Below are 19,256 nucleotides of genomic sequence, written 5' to 3' on the forward strand. Positions count from 1 at the left end.
AGAGTACTTTCACTTGGGGATTCTAACTGCTTGGTTTGGTGCTCAAATGCAGTGGTGCCTCGAGGCATGAAATTCTCCCTCAGTTTCATCTCCAACTTGAAGAAGGATAATATGTCTTTTCAAAGGGACTAGTGATGCCTGGCCCTTCACCGCCAGAGATGAAGAAATTCAGATAAGGTACTGGAATAAACTGTTGCCAGTTTTGTAAGGTCCAGAAAGAGCATCTCTGTATCAGTTAGGATTTGGTTCAGCTGCATATAGCAATGAAAGCAACACATAGCACTCCCAAATAACTGTGGCTTTGGAAAGACAGAGGTTTGTTTTGCTTTCATGTGGAAAAGTCTGGAGATAGTCTCTGTAGGACTGGTTTGGTGACTCTACTATTAGGGATTTGTGCCACTTTTATCTTTCTGTCCTACTATTTATGGCAGCTTCCATAGTCAAGGTTGCCTCAAGACCCAAGGTAACTGATGGAGCTCCAGCCATCACATCCACAGTTCAGGAGTGATGAAGGAAGAAGAAAAGGTGCAAAAGCTCTGGTCTGTCAGCTGTGTCAACTCCCTTTAGTAAGATTTCCTATAAACCCTACCCACTGAGCCCTGCCCACACAACCGCGACTATCCCCAAGAACAAGAAACAGACAGATGTGATGCTTGAGCTCAGCACACGGATACTCTCATACAGCTGGCCTTCTGTTACCAAGAAAAAAGGAGGAAATGGATATTTGGTATGCAACTAGCAGTTTCTACCCTGCCTGTTTCTTAACATCCTTAACTTCCAAATTTAAGATCTATGCCTGACTTAGCGAGAGCTCAGTTAAATGCATTGTTTTCTCCACTGGACGTGTGGGGATTCCCACCACAAGACAGGGCAAGATAAGGGGCACCTGGGTGGCTCACGGGTTGGGCCTCTGCCTTCAGCTCGGGTCATGATCTCAGAGTCCTGGGATTGAGCCCCACATCGGGCTCTCTGCTTGGTGGGGAACATGCTTCCCCCGCTCTCTCTGCCTGCCTTTCTGCCTGCTTGTGATCTCTCTCTCTGTCAAATAAATGAATAAAATCTTTAAAAAAAAAGAAAAGAAAATATGATATATTTATTTAAAAAAAAAAAGAAGTGGCAAGATAAGAAAACATCAAAAAGATCTGGGGTAGCTTGAACGAGAAGTGCCTTTACGTTCTCTTACCATCATCAAACACAGTGCTTCAAGTAAACAGAAGAAACTCCAACCTGCTTCCATGATGTTGTGTAAATATTTGGGGGGTTGTGGTTGAACCCCTGGGGCATGGATGAACCCTAAAAAAATCATCGAGGGGGTCAGGCTCACCCACCTTAAGTCAATCATTAGGCAGCCCCTCTAGGAGAACTTAGAGCAGAAGGGGCAGGAGGGAGAGGGAAGGGCTTGGAGTTTAGATCTGCTACAAAGGAGCTCAGTCATCTTAGAAGCCCCTAGAGCTGTTTTCTGGTCTCTGCAATGGGATCTTTGGGAGATCAAGGGAGGAAGTAGATGTATTACTTTGTAATCTATAATAGCACTCAGTGAACATGAGTGGTTTGTTACTCAGATAGTAAGTGACCATTCATTTGGATACCATGATATGGAAGAAAATACTGGACACTTAGAAAATGTTCCTCTCCCTCCATCCACAGTAGAGAGCCATCAGCCATCACCCCCCCCCCATGCCCATACTCCCACAACCCTACAAGATGGACATCATCTTCATCTTATACATCAGAGAGATTCAGAGTTGTTGAGTAACTCGGCCAAGGTCACACAGCTACTGTCTGTGCCCTCGCTTTGTGCCACTATCTCAGCCTCCAAAGCCCATTTTCTTTCTCCTGCTAAGAGTCAGAGAAAAACAGAGTGCTCTTTTCTCAAATGGCCCTTTCTAATTGAGGGAGAGCAGAGACACGTGTTATGTCTTGATTAGGAGGAGCTAGTGCTGCCTTAAAGGAAAACTGAATTTCAGTGGCTGGTCTGGAAACTCCTGGGGACAGAGGTGGAGGAGGAACTGGGAGTCCTTCCCCTCCCAGCTCAGAATGTGCCTTATCCACTATGCTTGAGAGGATTTTAATGAGTCGGGGAAGGATGGAGCACTGTCCTTCCTTTCTCCTGAGACACTTGTTACTTGAGGGGCTGAACAACAAATGAGAACATCTTGTTCCAGAGAGAAAAGTGTTTGTGGAACCTCCTTCTTTCATGCACAGTAATGACCGTGGCTTTCAAAGCTCTGCTAAATGGGCTTCCAAACTGAGCTGGATCACAGTGCCTGTGTGATACTCATGTGGCCGGCAAAATAAGGCCTCCGGTGCCCAAAACAAAGTTCATGTCCTCATCCCTATGAGGGATGTAAAGTGACTATGTCACTTTACAAGGTGAACGGGTCTGTGCGGATGTGATTAAGGACCTTGAGATGGGGAGATTTTCCTGGATTATCTGGGTGAGTCCAGTGTAATCTCATGCATCCTTAAAAGCAAGAACTTGTCCAGTTATAGTCAGAGGGGGGCGTGACTATGGAAGAAAGGCTCAGAGAGAGGGAACTTTGCTGCTTTCAAGGTGGAGGGAAGAGCCACGAGCCAAGAGATGCAGGCAGCTTCTAGAAGCTGGAGGAGGCAAGGAGACAGATGCTCCCCTAGAGCCTCCAGGAGGGAAGCCAGCCAGTATTACTGGCTGAAAAGTGTCTTAGTCCATGTGCCAGAACATTTCTACAGCACAAGTCTGATCCTCCTCCCTCACTTATCATATCCAATTAGACTCCGCGTCCTGCTGAAATGATGCTTGTGCCACTGGCTGCCAGTCTTTGGGAATCAGCTTCATGCCAGGCACGTGTGAAACATTTTACCTACTTTTCCTACAATCTTCACAGTTCTTGTCGAATAGTAGTAATTCCTTTGTATCAGGTGAGAATCTTGGAACTCAGAGGTTAAGCGAATTGCCCAGATAGAAGATGTGGGACATACACACAAGAGAATATTACTCAGCCATCAGAAAGGATGAATACCCACCCTTTGCATCCACTTGGATGGGACTGGAGGGGACTATGTTAATGAAGTAAGCCAAGGAGAGAAAGACAATTGTCATTTGGTTTCACTCATATGTGGAACGTAAGTAATAGCACAAAGGACAATAGGGAAAGGGAGAGAAATCCAAAGGGGGAGAAATCAGACAGAGAGGTGAACCAGGAGAGACTATGGACCCTGAGAAATAATCTGGGGTTGCAGAGGGGAGGAGGGTAGGGAGAGGGGTAACAGCATGATGGGTATTGAGAAGGGCACATGCTATGAAGAGCACTGGGGGTTATACTTAACTAGTAAATCATTGAACATTACATCAAAAACTAATTATGCACTATACAGTGGCTAACTGAACATAATTAAAAAAAAAAAATGAAATGGTGTGGCTAGGATTTGGACTTCCCTGTCCTTACTCACAGGTGCCTGGGCTAGGGGGGAGGCAACCTCACCAACATACTGGAATGGGCTCTTCCTCTCCAGCCCCACAGCCTTGGCTCTGGCGCAGGTACTTATCTCCCTCCAGGGTTTTGGCAACTGCTTCCTAAGACATTCCCCTGCCCCTGGATCTCATCCTCATCAATCCATCACGCGTTATAGACAGAATAACTTCTCTAATACACAGACCTGTTCTTTCCCATTCTCTGCTCAAACCCTCCCAGGGGACCCCATTTTGTGCTGCATAAAGTTCAACTTATTAGCATGGCATTCAAAACCCCTCACCATCTGGCTCAGAGGTGAATCCATCTCTTTAAGTTCTCTACAGAACAGAAGCACCAACAGGTTAATTTTGTGCCAGAATATGCTGTGGAGTTCTCATCACCATATCTACTAATGCCATCATATGACAAACAAGGAAAATATAGATCAGAGATGGAAAGTTATCTGCCTTAGGTCACATAACTCGTATGAAGCAGAGTAAATACTAGACTCCAAATTCCCCGGTAGACCACCCTAGAACTTTAAAATTGTTTTTTAAGATTTTATTTATTTATTTGACAGAGAGAGGTCACAAGTAGGCAGAGAGGCAGGCAGAGAGAGAGAGAGGGAAGCAGGCTCCCCACTGAGCAGAGAACCCGATGTGGGGCTCGATCCCAGGACCCTGAGATCATGACCTGAGCCGAAGGCAGAGGCTTTAACCCACTGAGCCACCCAGGCACCCACCCTGGAACTTAAGAGAAAATCTCTGATCCCTCTACTTCCTTTCTCTGCCTTCATTACTGTGTGAAAACAACCATCCTATCTTGTGGGGAGGACTACAGTACTTCCAAGCTGCTCTCCCTATGGAATAGAAATCTAATCATGCCTCTCCACTGCTTAAAAATCCTTTGCCATCCATTACTTCTAAAACAAAGACCCAAACTCTAAAGGATGTGACCCTTACATGACTTTCCAGCTCCATCTCAGCACCTTCTGTCTCTCACTATAATACCGACACTCTTTCAGACTCCTTCATGTGCCTCACTCCCTGCCCCCTCAGGGACTTTGCACACGCTATCTTCTCTGTATAGAGTGCTCTACTTCTTCTCTTATTCTCCTTCTCCCTCCATCCATTCCTTCCCCAGGAGGTCCTCCTCCTGACTGCCACATGAGTGGGGACCCTCCATGAGATGCTCTTTCCATTCTCAATACTTTGCCCCTGTTCAGTCCCTCAGTCGGTAGCTATCCCCGTGTGTCATTATTTCATCACTCTCCTCTCTCCACCAAAATCTATGCTTCACTAGAGCAGGGACTTACTTTATAGGGTTGTGTGCTTTTGTGTATCTAATGTTGATCACAGCACCAGGAACGAGGATGGAGCTCAATAATTATCTTTTAAATGAATAAATACCAACTAGCCCCAGCTGTGAAGTCAGTAATGTAATTTCCACTTATGTGTGTTTTAAGGGAAAGAGCAAGGAAGTTACCAAATGTTTCAACTACTGGAAACACAGAACTGGATAGCCTCCTGTGGGTTGTTTGGTGGTGGTATTGCTGGTACTGATTTTGTTTTGCTTAGTTTGGAGGAAAGGATTCAAATATTGTGAATAAATAAATAAATAAGTAAACAAAACTGCTGTGAAACAGATTTAAGCTGAAAGAAAAACTCTAATCTGTCAAATGAATAAATTTAGTCTTTTTTAAGACCATAAATTAGTAGGGACTAATTTATGTAGGGACTCATGGCAACTTGTTGGGAAATGGGTGTTTTTGCTTTTTAATTTCTAAAATTTTTAAAATGTCATATCTTTAGGGCCAGGGCTGCAAAATTAGACCTAGAACATTATTTTATTTATTTTTTTACATGCAGGACAGGCCACAAGTGATAACTTATGTATAGAACAGCAGACATAGCTAATTCCAAAATTATCCTAGCTTGCCACTTCTTCTCACACATTTCTTATGATGCCATCTGATCTGAAAGTGTTTCAAATAATTCTGCTAAAGGCTTTTCAGCATTTGAACATCTTTTGGCCTCATAGCCAACTTGATGAATTCTATTCAACTTTGAAGGATTTTCAATTTTTAGCTTTTTTTTTTTTTGGTGAATTTGAATAATGTGCATTATTTCATCAAAAGTTAACATCATTTTACTGTTCAAAATCTAGCAGAAAGTGTAATACCTTAATTCTAACCTAAAGTAGTGGCGTTCTTTTCCTTCTGAATGACATCACTGATGTATGTTGTCCTTTCTCTTAAAACTCATCCATGAAACACATCCCTTGCTCAGAGCTTTTCTTGGATGCCCCATAATTTGAAGATAAAACCAGACCTTGAGGTGCTACCAGAATGTAGTACCCATGGAGAAGGAGCCAGGTTTGTCTTTTCTCTGCTGCATCCCACCCGCCCAGCACATAAGAGACACTCAGTAAATATTTTTAAATGAACACATTTAAATCTATATTTATTCATTGAATTTTTACTTTAAAAATAATATATATTTATTTTAGAAGTTCTAAAATAAACATATTTGTTTTAGAAGTTTTAGGGAAAATAGAAAAACAAGAAGAAAAAAAAAGATACTGTTACGTAAAGATAATCACTATTCACAATTTGGCCTATTCCCCTAGGTTTTATCTATGCATGTATACGTGTTTTCTTTTTATATCATGTTGTACATACAGTTTTCTAAGTTATATGCTGGTTTTTTTTTTTTTTTTAACTTACAATGCACTCAGTGTATGCATTCTATTCCATCAAGTATTTTTGACTCCACCACTCCCGGCAGCTGTGTTATTCTACAGCAAGAATAAGTACAGTTTATGTAACGAATACCACCAGGAAACCTTGCCAATGCCATAAATGTTCTATTTTCAACACTTCAGGAAAATAGGGCATTATAGTTACTAGGCAGTGAGCACCTAGGAACTCAATGAACAATACTAAGTCTAAGATCACACAGCACATGCTTTAATCTTATTTCAATCAACCAGGAACATTCTAGAATGACTTTCCATGTGGAGGTAAATATCCTTCATTTTAGAAGAATTACATATGTGGAAAATGATCTATAGAAAAAAGTAGCCCAGGTGCTTCTGGTGTTGAGAGGGGAGCCCCAATCCAGCCTCCTCAATACTATCAAATGGCCTCTCATGCTTGAAAGAAGAGAGGGTTGCTCTATTTATTTGTGTACGAGGCCAAGCACTTCAATTCCTTTGTTTCCTTATTTTAACTCATAACACCAGCTGCTCACTTCCACTCTCTGCTTTAGATGGGGTGGCAGATCTAGACAGTGTAGAAAAATCAAAGATTTTCTTTCAAAAGAAACTTGACCCCAGCTGACAAGTACATAGGATATTATTTCTGGGACAGTTTTAGAAGTTGATGTGTGCTTGCGAGTCATGATAGTACTTATTACATATCGTGGTAAGACTAAGTGCTGAATAGTGCCAAGGATGGTCATTCACAGCATGGTGTATGGAAACACCATATTTGTTGGGGCTTATATATCTGGCCAAAGAGAATTCCTACTGGTATCATAGAGATACCCCCCCCCCCACATGCATACACAAAATAATATTTCATGTTTATAAAATTCCCACTTGGAAATTGCCATAGAGTGAAAATCTAAGTGGATTTCTCCAGAACTCATTTCTACCATTGAATGTATTCTATTTAAGTGTTGACTTCTATGGAAAACCAGCAACATCTCATCTCTAGATAGGAATTTCAACAACAAAGTATTTTAGGTGATAAAAAGTCTTCTCCAAGCCAGTTTCAGAGCCTGAGTAAGTGAATGTGTTCTATAAACTGTAAAGATTAAACAAGGTTAAGATATATGGGACAGGTTGAATGTCTAGTAATTTGCTAAAAATGCTTTCAGTTTGTTTGCTGTAAAAATTTTATTTAAAAGAAAGTGCTTCCAATAAGTCTCAGACCCAGAATAAGACCTCTCAGAATAAAACCAATTACATAAAGAAAACATTCGCCTAAGTCAATTTGAGGTCACTATTGATTACTCTGAGGCAAAGGAGTCATCATTTCATGCCATTCTTGGGCAAAAACATGGCTTCAGGCTTGTGAATTTGGAAGGTCGTGGACAGGGTTGGAGCAGATAGGGGAGGCTCCTTTCCCATTTCTTCCAAAAAGAGCTGAACTGTCTTTAGATAGAAAGAGTGGTTCTTGGACACTTTGAGTTCATTCTCCTAGCACCCAGCTCAGTGCCTGCACAGAGCACATGCTCTCACATATTAGATATGAGGAAGAAGAGAGGATTAGTGGAATGAGAGGTGCCTAATCCTCCATGATTCTCTAGGGGCCTCCGACGATCTTATTGCTGATGGCTCCAGGCAAGGTGTAGATGAAGAGGACCAGGAAGATGATGAGGATGATCAGAATGAAACCGACGATAATGTACTTTTTGTAGTTCTTCCAGATGAGGTGGTACAAGCACTTGAAGGGGCTCACAAACCAGGAGAAGGAGGTGTCTGGGCGGCTGCGAGGGAAGCAAGAGAAAAATCAGGAGAGGGCCATGATGCCAACACATGGGATTCTCCAGACCTCAGAAAGTATTTCTGACTCCCACTTTCTAGAGGTCCGTAAGCAGATGCCTGGGAATGGGAGAAGCTCATGTTGCCCTGACGCAGGAGTGATCCAACATTCTGGGTGATGATTCCTGCATCATTTTAAAGCTTGGTCTGGAGGAGGTCTGACAGACCTCCATCCATCCAACCCTGATCAGCTCAGCCCCACCTCTTCCAAGAGGCCCTACTTGACCACCTTGGTCCACAAAGATCCCCCTCCTTCCAAATTCCTATCTCATCTATCACTGACTTTAGCTCTTTTTGGAACTAACCTACTGGTCTTCTATACTCTGTTAACTATTTTATGAGTCTGTGTTCTCATAATTGGAAGCTCTTAGAATAGAACTTATGTCTTAGATTTCTTTGGTGTTCTTCAAGGTATTTTTTTTAAGTAAGTACACATTGTAGGAACTCAACAAATATTTATGAATTAATGAGTAAGTAAGTATCCATTATGTTTCTAACATTGTGATAGATGAAAAGTAATTACAGAGAAGGAACCACTCATCTTGAGACACAAGGGATTTCAGGAAGGATAGGATAAATACAATTTGAAAGAGTAATTTGTATACATATTTCATAACCACATATATTTACTTTTTAATTGATATGTAACCATGGATTAAATTCATTAGGGTAACCCTTCTAGCAATTCTACTTCTGGGAATTTATTTTATTTTATTATTTTTTTAAAAGATCTTATTTATTTATTTGAGAGAGAGAAAAGATAGAGTAAGAGAGAGCATGAGAGAGGAGAGGGTCAGAGGGAGAAGCAGACTCCCTGTTCAGCAGGGACCCGGATGCAGGACTCAATCCTGGGACTCAGGGATCATGATCTGAGCCGAAGGCATTCGCTTAACCAACGGAGCCACCCAGGCACCCTGGGAATTTATTCTAAAGTAATAATTTATAGGGGCACCTGAGTGGCTCAGTTGGTTGGGCAGCTGCCTTCAGCTCAGGTCATGATCCTGGGGTCCTGGGACTGAGCTACAGGTCGGGATCTCTGCTCAGCAGAGGAGTCTGCTTCTCCTTCTCCCTCTGACCTCTTCCCCGCTTGCTCTTTCTCTCTCTCTCACTCACTCTCTCTCTTTCAAAGAAATAAACAAAATCTTAAAAAAATAAAGTAATAACTTATAAAAGGGAAATATTTTCATCACACTACAATGATGGAAAAAGGTAGAAGTAAATTAAATATCCAATTATGGGGTGATGATCAAGTCAATTATGGGCACCAAGTCTATGGAATTTTCCACAGGCATTAAAAAATCCTAATTCTGACCACTATGGCAACAAAGCAAAACTCTGCAGCACAGGATAAATGAAACATTAAGAAAATTGTGAATGCTTGATCCAACAACAAGTAGAAAAAAATTCATGTGGAATTCATATTCACATAAGACTAGAAAAAATATATGAAATTATTCTAGAAATGCTCATAAAGCAGTATTACAGAAAAGGACCCTCTCCATTTTCCAAACAATCTATATTGTTTTTAGAATATTTCTCAATTATAGCAACAAAAAGCTACCTGGGTTGGCGGTACCTATTGGCTGCCTCCTTGTGGCTCAGTCCTCCCAGAGGGGCCCTCTAGAGAAATGCCCTGTCCCTTGCTTTCGGGACTACAAAGGGCCTTTCCTATGCTCTTATCCCCAACCCCACTCACTTGGGCTTGGCCAGGGGCTCTGGCTCCTTCCGGGCTTTTCCGACAGGATTTTTCTCCGCTTCCTCTGCTGTCACTAAGTGGAACTCGGCTTCAACCTTGCCCTGCACAAAGACAAAAGTTTCAGTTTCTAGTCACAAAGACCTCCTGGGAGCAATGGCAACCTTCTAGCAGTGTCCAGTGTGGGAAAACGCCGGGAAGTATTTTGACTCTCCTGCTGCTTTGTTTTGAGAAAAATTGTTACCTTTTCCGTTCTGGGAGAAACCATTTTTATGATGAACAGTAAAAGCTCTGAAATCAGGGAAAAATCTGATGTTGCTGTTGAGTTCTGTGAAAGGAGAGGTCCCACCTGTACACACAGACACACATATCCTTGGTTGCCTGGGCTCTTTCACTTGTAAAGGTTCAGTTGATAACTGATTACAGAAACTCAATAGCAATTAGAAAGGGATCAAATTACTTGAGTGGCAGAGCCCTTTCTAATCTGACCGTCTTTCTTCTCTGCCAATGATTCTCCAGAGGCAAATGGTAGGTTGGGGCCCTACATTTGCTGAAGGGCTTTTCTGTTACCCTTCATTGTTTCTATTATCTGCACACATTGTTTCAGTATTACCCTTTTCTACTTGAATTTCCTCTTTCCCTCTCCTTGGAAAAGAAGCAGCCCCTTTGGTTTGAAAATTGTGTCTGGTGCTTCTTCAGAACGCGGTGCATTGTTAGCACTGATGTAAGTCTTGGGTCATCAAAGCGTGAGACAAGACAGCTGCAAAAGGTAAGGGTCACTCTTTCTTGTTTGTTCAGTCGTTCACTACTTTTAGGGACCCTCTGTATGCCAGGTACTGTTCTAGACACTGGGGACTTACTGATTAAGAAAAATAGGATCCTTGATCTCTTGGAACTCCAGTTCTTGGTGAAGACCCTCTCTCTTTGGTTTTGTGGATTGAGAGTCAAGGTAATAGGAAGGACACGGAACTGTGGGGGGACTAAAGCATCATGGAAATATTTTAGATCCATGACTGTCATTTTGGAATTACATGTGGATGGGGGCATAACCTTATTTTCTATCTCAGTAAAAAGATTACAGTTTCTGATGAACCAATGGGCCTGTGTTAACTTACCAATTCACCCCCCCACCAAGAGCCATGACTGCTTAGCAGCCAGGATGGTTGCTGGCAACCATGAAAATGTAATCATGGGAGAAATTAGAGAAGAGTAGTATATCTAGGGTGGGGTTGAATTGGAGAAGAGAGGCAGTGGCATGGTTGTCTGAATTAGTAAAGAAATGCAGTGCGCATATTACAAATGAAGTCATGAGTTCAAATCTAGGAGGCCTCGTTCATTCTTTAGGCTACAACCCTGGCCCAACTCAGAACACATTACATGTCCAATGATGCAGAAATGTTCCTTAAAAACACAGATATATATGGTCTGTCATTCCTATTGACAAATTTTGGCCTTATAGATAATGGCTTGCATATACAGGTGTTTGGGGGAACATCTGAAAACCAGGAAAGAAGGAATACAAAGCTTCTGTCCAGTCTAATCACTCCACTCCACTCCACCTCTATCAACAGTGGAGTCATAGTACTACTACTGTATCTGTAGCTGTGATTCTTTATTGAATGCCACTTTGCCTATATTCCTTCAATTTATCTATCAATAAATCACAGCAACAAGCAAAGTAGGTCTTCTTTTTACTGATGGAAAAATGAAACAGTGGAGGTCAAATAAATTTCCTAAGGTCACACAGGCAATAAGCCAACCAACTGGAAAGTGAACTGAGGTCCATATGATGCCAAATCTCAAGCTCTTTCCATGATAGGGGGCTGCCTCCCAACTTATTCATGCATTTGCTAGATAGTTGGACTAGAAGATTTGCGAGAACCTTCCTAATCCTAACATGAGATGATTGGTTTACTCTCATCATAATTATCACTTGAAGGCATTTGTCTTCTTGTGCCTCAGATTCCATTCCTGTCAAATGGCCAGATGTGCTTTAGGGAAACTTCTGGCTCTACTTCTAGGTTTCATGAAAGACAGGAGACCCTGAAAAGCTTGAGGGGTAGAAGAAACCCAAAAGGCCAGCCTACCACTCATGGCAGAGGGCTTTGCAATATGCAAAAATTCCCACCAGAAGTCTTCCAGAGGTGACTTACGTGCTACAGTGTATTTATCTGCTAGAAGCCTCATCCAAATCATCTGCATTTGAAAGAGAGTCAGCTGAAGAGCTGATAACTAGCTCCTAACTAGTTGCTAACTAACCAGTTGCTGGGCTCCAGGATGTTTGGAAGAGAGGACAAAAATCAACAGTGGATAAGTTAGGACCAGGGCAAGAGGATCACAGTTGGCTCTTTGTTTTTCACTGCTTGGTAATGAGCTCAGTCACAGGGCTGTAGAATTTGCAAGGTGCTCCACACATACGTCATTCCATGTAAACCTTCTGACAACAGGTAAAGTAGACATCCTTACTCCCATTTTATAGCTGAGGAAACTAAGGCTTGATGATGTTTGCTAACTTGCATTACAAAACCAGGTTTTGTGCTGAAATACTATGACACCAAACCCATCCTCTGTTATTCACTGTGCCCAAGAGGCCCTTCTTTATGGAAGAAAAGAAGCAAACTATATATTTAACAGCAAGGAAATGTGCCTATTTTGAAATGCTCAAGAGAAGCTTCATAATCCTTGCCATGGCCATGGCATTATATGTTTTTCGCTTCCATCTAATGGATGACCTTGGGTAGTTTAAGGATTAGGATCACATAGCATAGCATGGTGTAAGAGTTGAGTGAATGAAGATTTGGCGCAGACAGATCTGCATTTGAAACTGGACTCTACCACTTACTAGCTGCGTGACTTTGGGTGAGCTACCTGCTTCAGTCTTGCTGTTCTGGAGAGGTTAATAGCATGTACCCCACAGATTTGTTTTGACAGATATTTGAAATAACATATATACAGTGCTCAACCTAGCACCAGGTAAATAGCAAACTCTTAAGAGATTATAGTTGCTACCTTCAACACTATTTCATGGATGGAAACACATAATTTGATAGGAAACATCTGCCCAAATAGAAAACACCCAAAGAAGACCCATATTCCCAAAGGGGGAAAAAATGCAAAGAAAAGGGAAGCAGAGCATATGAAATCAATTCTGTTCTAGGCATAGAAGTCATGGGTTATTACCATGAAGGGTTTTGCCCCCACTTCACTGTCCTGCTTAAGTGCTTACAGAGTCTTTTTCTGATATTACACAGGCCCCAGGAAGAAAGTGTTTACCGACATATTCTGATAAATGCCACTCCTCATTCTGTATCTCTCCACACAGAGGGTTCCCAGTTTTATTTTAATTATCGATACTTAACCAAGCACCAAGTAGAGGTCTTAAGCTAATAATATCCTCCAAATACAATTTTAGATCAGAGCTAGGAAAAAAAAAATATGGACAACTTGAGAGACTATCTATTAACCTAATGACATCTATGGATGGAAAAAAATGACCAGGAAAGGTCCAGAAAAGACTGGATTTCTTACACTGAGTGTGTTATTTATGGGTTTTGAACTTCACTGAGCCCAGAGAGTGGATGCCTTGGGGAGGGGTGCAGGTCCTTTAGGTCAGATATGCCTTCTTCAGTGATAATTGTTGCTGATTAAAACAACTCTCAGTGGTATGAGATAAGGCATTCTCATACATTAATGTCGTGGATGTGTGCAGGCAAAGTCTTTTAGGAAGAGCGACACACACATGTATACATACATGCATATACACACATATATGCACGGATACATATAATGCCCATGTATGTATGTGTATTACCTTATATGGTCATACTCTCAACAAATGGAAATAAATTATAGTCACTGCCTCCTCAAAAAAAAAAAAAAGACAGGAAAAATGTTTAATTCTATCAATTCCCACTTTGTGGGAAATGGCATGCCGGACTTAGATGGGCAGATAAATTAAGGAAATAATTCAAAACTCAGAAAAAGTATAATATGCAAAGCATAATCATTATTCTGTCAGCTCTTCAAATTGTCCTATTTGTCACAATGATATGGCCCAGGCTTATCTTGTGTCCTTGACCTGGAATCAGCCAAATACGCCAGCCTGGTTCTTTCAGTAGAGATTGGTATTTAGAAACCAGGATCCAGATGCTTCTTGCTACTTAGTGATTTTACTTCTAGGTCCTTTCAGTGAAGAGAGTTAGAAAAAGTATTTTTAAATCCATAAGTCCATAGTGGTACTGGGGAAAATGCAAGACAAAAAAAACAATCCCATTTACCACCCCTGGAGATACCTCTTGTACCAATTCTTGATTCTACAGTGTGGGAATTGATAGAATTAAACATTTTTCCTGTCTTTTTTTCTTTTACAGGAGGCAGTGACTATAATTTATTTCCATTTGTTGAGAGAAAGCTCTTCTTAACAGCTGAATTCTTACTAATAAATGAAAAAATAATGATAGAGTTAGATACACAGATAGATGATAGGGATATATAGATGGGTGGGTGGATGGATAGATAGCTAGGTAATGGAAGGATAGATGGATAGAGATGGATGGATGGAAGGAAAGAAGGAATGGGTAAAGAAGGAAGAAAGGATTAGAAAAATCATTTTGCAACACCAGTGAAATACTTAATTACAATCACATTAGGTGGAAGGTGGTGGCAGGGCAGGGATTTCCCACAGTGCCAAAGTGTCACCCACTGGTTCCTTGCTAATTGTAAAGAGGAAAATGTACTTTTACAATGAAAAGCTCTCATGGTCACCAGCATGATCACATGAGTAAACATAGCACATCACCACTAGTGAGGCCATCTGAGGCCATGTGCCTCCTGGCATAATCAGTGGGAAAAAAACAGTATCAGGTCTTAAGTATTCTTACCAAAAATGTTTAACCTGATCCTGATAATGCTCTTACACCTAAATTTCTTCTAGTTCACAAGAAATACAGGGTCTAGAGAGTAAGATAAGCTATGTCATGAGAAAACAACCGGACAAGTGAGGCCAGTTTCATCAAATAGGTATTGTCATGGGGCAAGAAATGATGGAAGACCATTCTAAAACAAAATGAACCAAAAAGACAAAATAGCAACACATGAACTATGACTAAATCTTGTTTTGAAAAAAGAAGCAGCTGGAAAATACATCTTGAGAGTAATAGGGTATCCTTCTTGTAGATGGAGAAATGAATATGATGTGGATATCAGATTGGGTCATCATAATTAACTTCTTATATGTGATGGTGGCATTATGGTTATGTACAAGAATGTTCATATTTTTAGGAGAGGCACGCTGAAGTATTCAGGAATGGTTAAAAAGAAAACCACAGGCCCCTGATGGAGTTACTTAGGTTAAGACCCCTTGTCAACAATCTAAGACTTAAAAACTACCCTAAATGCAATCTCCTTCCTACCCACCCCTCCACCCCTGCCCCAGGAATTTAACCTTTGGTCAGCCAATATGTAATTTCAACCTGGATATTTACTGATAGACACCCTTTCATTCCTCTAAGGAGGGCACCTTGCCCAAATAATGCATTTCTTGCTAATAAATTCCTTTATGCCCTCTCTTTGCTTTTAAAAACCTTCCTTTTGTTTAACTTGGGGGAGTTCCCCTTTACTTGGTAGATGGGATACTGCCCTATTCACAAATTATTTAATAAAGCCAATTAGATCTTCAAATTTACTCATTTTGGGTGGGGGGTTAGTTTTGGGTTTTGGTTTTTTTTTAAACAGGGAATAGTGTTGGAATGTCTACAGATTACTCTTAAATGGTTCAGCCGATAAGTATTTTTGTGGGGTTGGGGGCAGCGAGAGACTATGTACTCACATATACAGACAAAATCAGTGCAGCAAAATAGTAACAAGTATTGAATCTAGGTGGTGGATAAATGGTTGATCATTGTCCTATTCTTTCAACTTTTCCACATTTTAATGTTTTAAAATGAATAAATGTTTAGGAAATAACACAAACATTAAACGGGCGTTTCTATTTTGAGACTACTAAGAGTTGGTACAACATTGATACCATAACTAGGGGAGTGCTCATTAGAACACCAAACCAAACATAAAAGGCCCTACTTTTAATATAGAATGATCCCTACTATGTAAAATCAACCAAAATCTACCCAAATTGGGCACAAACCAAACATTAACAAAAGCTTTCTTTGGGTGATGTGCATGTGGGTGATTTCTCTTTCCTTCTACACTCTTGTGTCTTTTAAATTTCCTATAAATGTGTATTACCTACTCTGTCTTAACATAACCTTTACGTGAAAATACATACCCACTCTGCTCCTAGAGAATCTGAGTTTGTCACATACTATTTAGATGATGTGTGTGTCTACCACCTCCTCAGTTAAGCTGTGAACTTCTGGATGCCAGGAATCTGCCTCTTGCATTGTTGAACATTTACCACCTAGTGTATGAGTGTATAGCCACAGTAGCTATTGACGAGGGTTTTTCACACGAAACCAGAAGTACAGAAACCTCCCCTTTAATTTTAGTTGTTGATGTTCTTGTGATTTAGGTGGGCTATTTAACTGTCAATTGATGGGATTCACCTGTACAAGAAACTTCTTGATCTTCATCTTCTAAGCAGTGATTTCTTTAAAGGCTGCTTTTAGTAAGATAACATGTATAACATGCATAGTGCAATATATCTCATATAGGACCTACCTGTCCAATATACATTTCTTTTGTCCCAAGGATACCTGTTATTTGCAAATCCTACCTCGAGCTGTTTTTCACTGACTATGAGCACAGCCACATTCCATAGTGGGAGCTCTGTGTTCCCAAAGTCTAAATTGCACTGCCTGCGTGTACAGAGAAATAGCTTTAAAAATAAGCCTGGGTATGTGGCAGTGGCCATAAGCAAATCCCTGCTGGCCAGCTGGTGCCTGGAACAGGACTGTGACCTCCTGAGTGCTGGCTTCAGGAGGTGGGCAGTGGGAAGCTTAGAAACAGAGGGTGTCTGTACTGGAAAGGCACCTTGGGGGCACCCAGTCCAACCCACTTTTTTTTTTTACAGACGTGGAAACTGAGACTTGGAGATGGCATGACCTCAGAAGGTGGCAGACTGAGGTTTTCCATGACACCTCTTGACACCCAGCTTATCCAGGTCGCTGCCACCCTGGGAGAAGGCTACCGGTCTGGCTTCCTCTGTGTGGTTATGGGTTCCTTTGAGGGAAAAGAGAGGCTGCTGGGTTATACCCCTGCTGCTGCAGGCCAAACCAGCAGTTGGGGGGCTGCTGGGTGGGTAGGGACAAAGTCAATTCTCACTTTCCCTTTAGGATGTGTAAGGACAAAACAAAATTAAAAACAGAGAGCTTAACATTTCCTGTGGAAAATATAGGAAGAGATTTCCCTTTCCTTTTTCTAAGAGCTGTCACTTTAGAAAATGTAATGGAAGACCTTTGGGTGCTCTTTGAAGTGCATATAAATTCTTTTGAATAGAAGATACGCCCTTTGTCTTTAATACCCAGAACCCACCTTTCCCAAAGACGCTGGAGCCATCTCTTTGCAACGTACACATCCAGGGAGAGCGCACCCGTCCCTCCCAGTTTCCGGGGGTGATGGTTCCAAGTTGCCTATTTGAGGAGGATGCCCTAATTTTTGTGCCCACCCCCAGTATTCTCCCTTAGCTAGTCACATAGGATGCCCCCCTTCTAGTTATTTTGCCTCCCAACAACCTTGAATCAGAACAAACCTGGTATCTTCCTTTTTTTTTTCCATTATAAAGCTTCCCCACTCCCCTGCCTTTGTTTTGTGTGTGTGTGTGTGTGTGTGTTTTAATTTCTTTTCAGTGTTCCAGAGTTCATTGTTTAAGCACCACACCCAGTGCTCCATGCAATACGGCCCTCCTTAATACCCTCCACCAGGCTCACCCAACCTCCCACCCTCCTCCCCTCCAAAACCCTCAGTTTGTTTCTCAGAGCCCACAGTCTCTCATGGTTCCTCTCCTCCTCCAGTTTCCCCTGCCTTTCAATCTCTACCAAACCAGAAAGATGGTGGCTGACTCTCTTGTCACAGCCAGCTCTGAGTAAACAGCCTGTTTACTACAGTCTTCCGTTCTTTCCATGGTTCTAAATACTTCATGTATATTAACTCATTTATTTGCTAAAACCCCATGGGTTTTATATATGTGTGTGTGTGTGTGTGTGTGTGTGTGTGTGTATGTGTGTGTGTGTATATATATATATATGTGTGTGTGTGTGTGTATAATCAATCCCCATTTTATAGATAATGAAAATTGAGGCATAAAGAGATTAAGTAGCTTGCCTCATGTCACACACACCTAGTCAGGTGAGGACAGGATTCAAACCCATCCTGTCTGCTTCTACATTCTTTGGTCTTAATCACTATATAATACTTACTGCAGTCTAGGAAAACATACTGTCTCAGCCTAAACACCCTTCCTCCCTTCTCCACATGTCCCCAAACAACCTGTCTGGATCCTCAGAACCTCCCACCATTAAAATTTACTTGTCTTCTCTCTTATTTCTTTGGGACATTGTTCTCTAGTTTTTACTGTGACACTTAGTCTTATAAAGAAATGTGTGCTGATGTGTTTGTTCTCAAAGACTATTTGTTGAACACTTCCTACATGTTCGGTACACTGAACAAAAAGGGAAGGAAATCATATAATCTCTTTGATGGTAGCATCAATGTCTTATTTGTTGACTTGTTCAGTATCAATGTACTGGGCACATACTCTGTGTGAGACACCACGTGAGACACCTCAAACTCCAAAAATGAACAAAAAAGAGACCCACTCTCTGGACTCAGGCCTCTCACAGCAGAAGAACCATGAACCATGAATACAGACAATTACAAATCAGTGTCACAAGAGGGATGGAAGCATGAAGGCAAGCAAGCCCATCCCAGCTAGAACATCAGGGAGGCTTCCCAGAGGAGGTGACTGCCGAAAAGAGTCTCAAAAGACTTAAGGAGGAGATTTCCCAGAGAAGAAGGGAATCAAGGCATTCCAGGCAGAAATACCAGTCCCTAGAAAAGCAGGGGTGTGGGAGGGAGCAGGGAGTGGCTGGGGAAGAGAGTAGCTGAGGAAAGCTGGTATGGTTTGGGGGGAAGAGGGAAAGATGGAATTGTGAAGGCTTTCAGCATCTGCACATGTCTCTGCTAACTTATTCCCCACTTGCTCCACAGTACATACTAGTCTACATCTGTTGTCACCATTCCAAAAGTGCTTTTTAAATATTGAGATATAATTCCCATACTGTAAAGTTCATCCTTTGAAAGTGCACAATGAATAGATTTTAGTATATTCACAAAGTTGTACAGTCACCAGCACTAATTCCAGAACATTTTTATCACTCTAAAAAGAAATCCTATACTGGTTTGTAGTCACTCCCCATTTCCCTTCCCTCTAGCCCTGGCAACCACCAATTTAAATTCTATGGAGTTGCCTATTCTGGACGTTTCCTATCAATGTGGTCTTTTGTGACCGGCTTCTTTCCTTCTTTTTAAAGATTTTATTTATTTGTTTGTCAGAGAGAGAGAGAGAGAGAGAGAGAGAGAGAGAGGGAGAGAGAAAGCACAAGCAGGGGGAGAGCAGCAGGCAGAGGGAG

General features: G+C 41.5%; 1 protein-coding gene across 4 annotated transcripts in view; it reads right to left on the reverse strand.

The window, feature by feature from the left end:
* Window positions 1–7,548: 7,548 nt before the first annotated feature.
* FER1L6 (fer-1 like family member 6) overlaps window positions 7,549–19,256 on the reverse strand; it is a 155,013-nt gene continuing 143,305 nt past the window's right edge. For all 4 annotated transcript variants that reach the window (XM_047728475.1, XM_047728474.1, XM_047728476.1 and 1 more), the window contains 2 exons: window positions 9,676–9,776; window positions 7,549–7,924 (listed from right to left, as the gene is read on the reverse strand). In XM_047728475.1, coding sequence (XP_047584431.1) covers window positions 7,741–7,924; window positions 9,676–9,776 — 285 coding nt within the window. In that variant the 3' untranslated portion in view covers window positions 7,549–7,740. The remainder of the gene's footprint in view (window positions 7,925–9,675; window positions 9,777–19,256) is intronic.

This window comes from Lutra lutra, chromosome 4 (assembly GCF_902655055.1).
Source record: "Lutra lutra chromosome 4, mLutLut1.2, whole genome shotgun sequence".
Taxonomy (NCBI): Eukaryota; Metazoa; Chordata; class Mammalia; order Carnivora; family Mustelidae; genus Lutra; species Lutra lutra.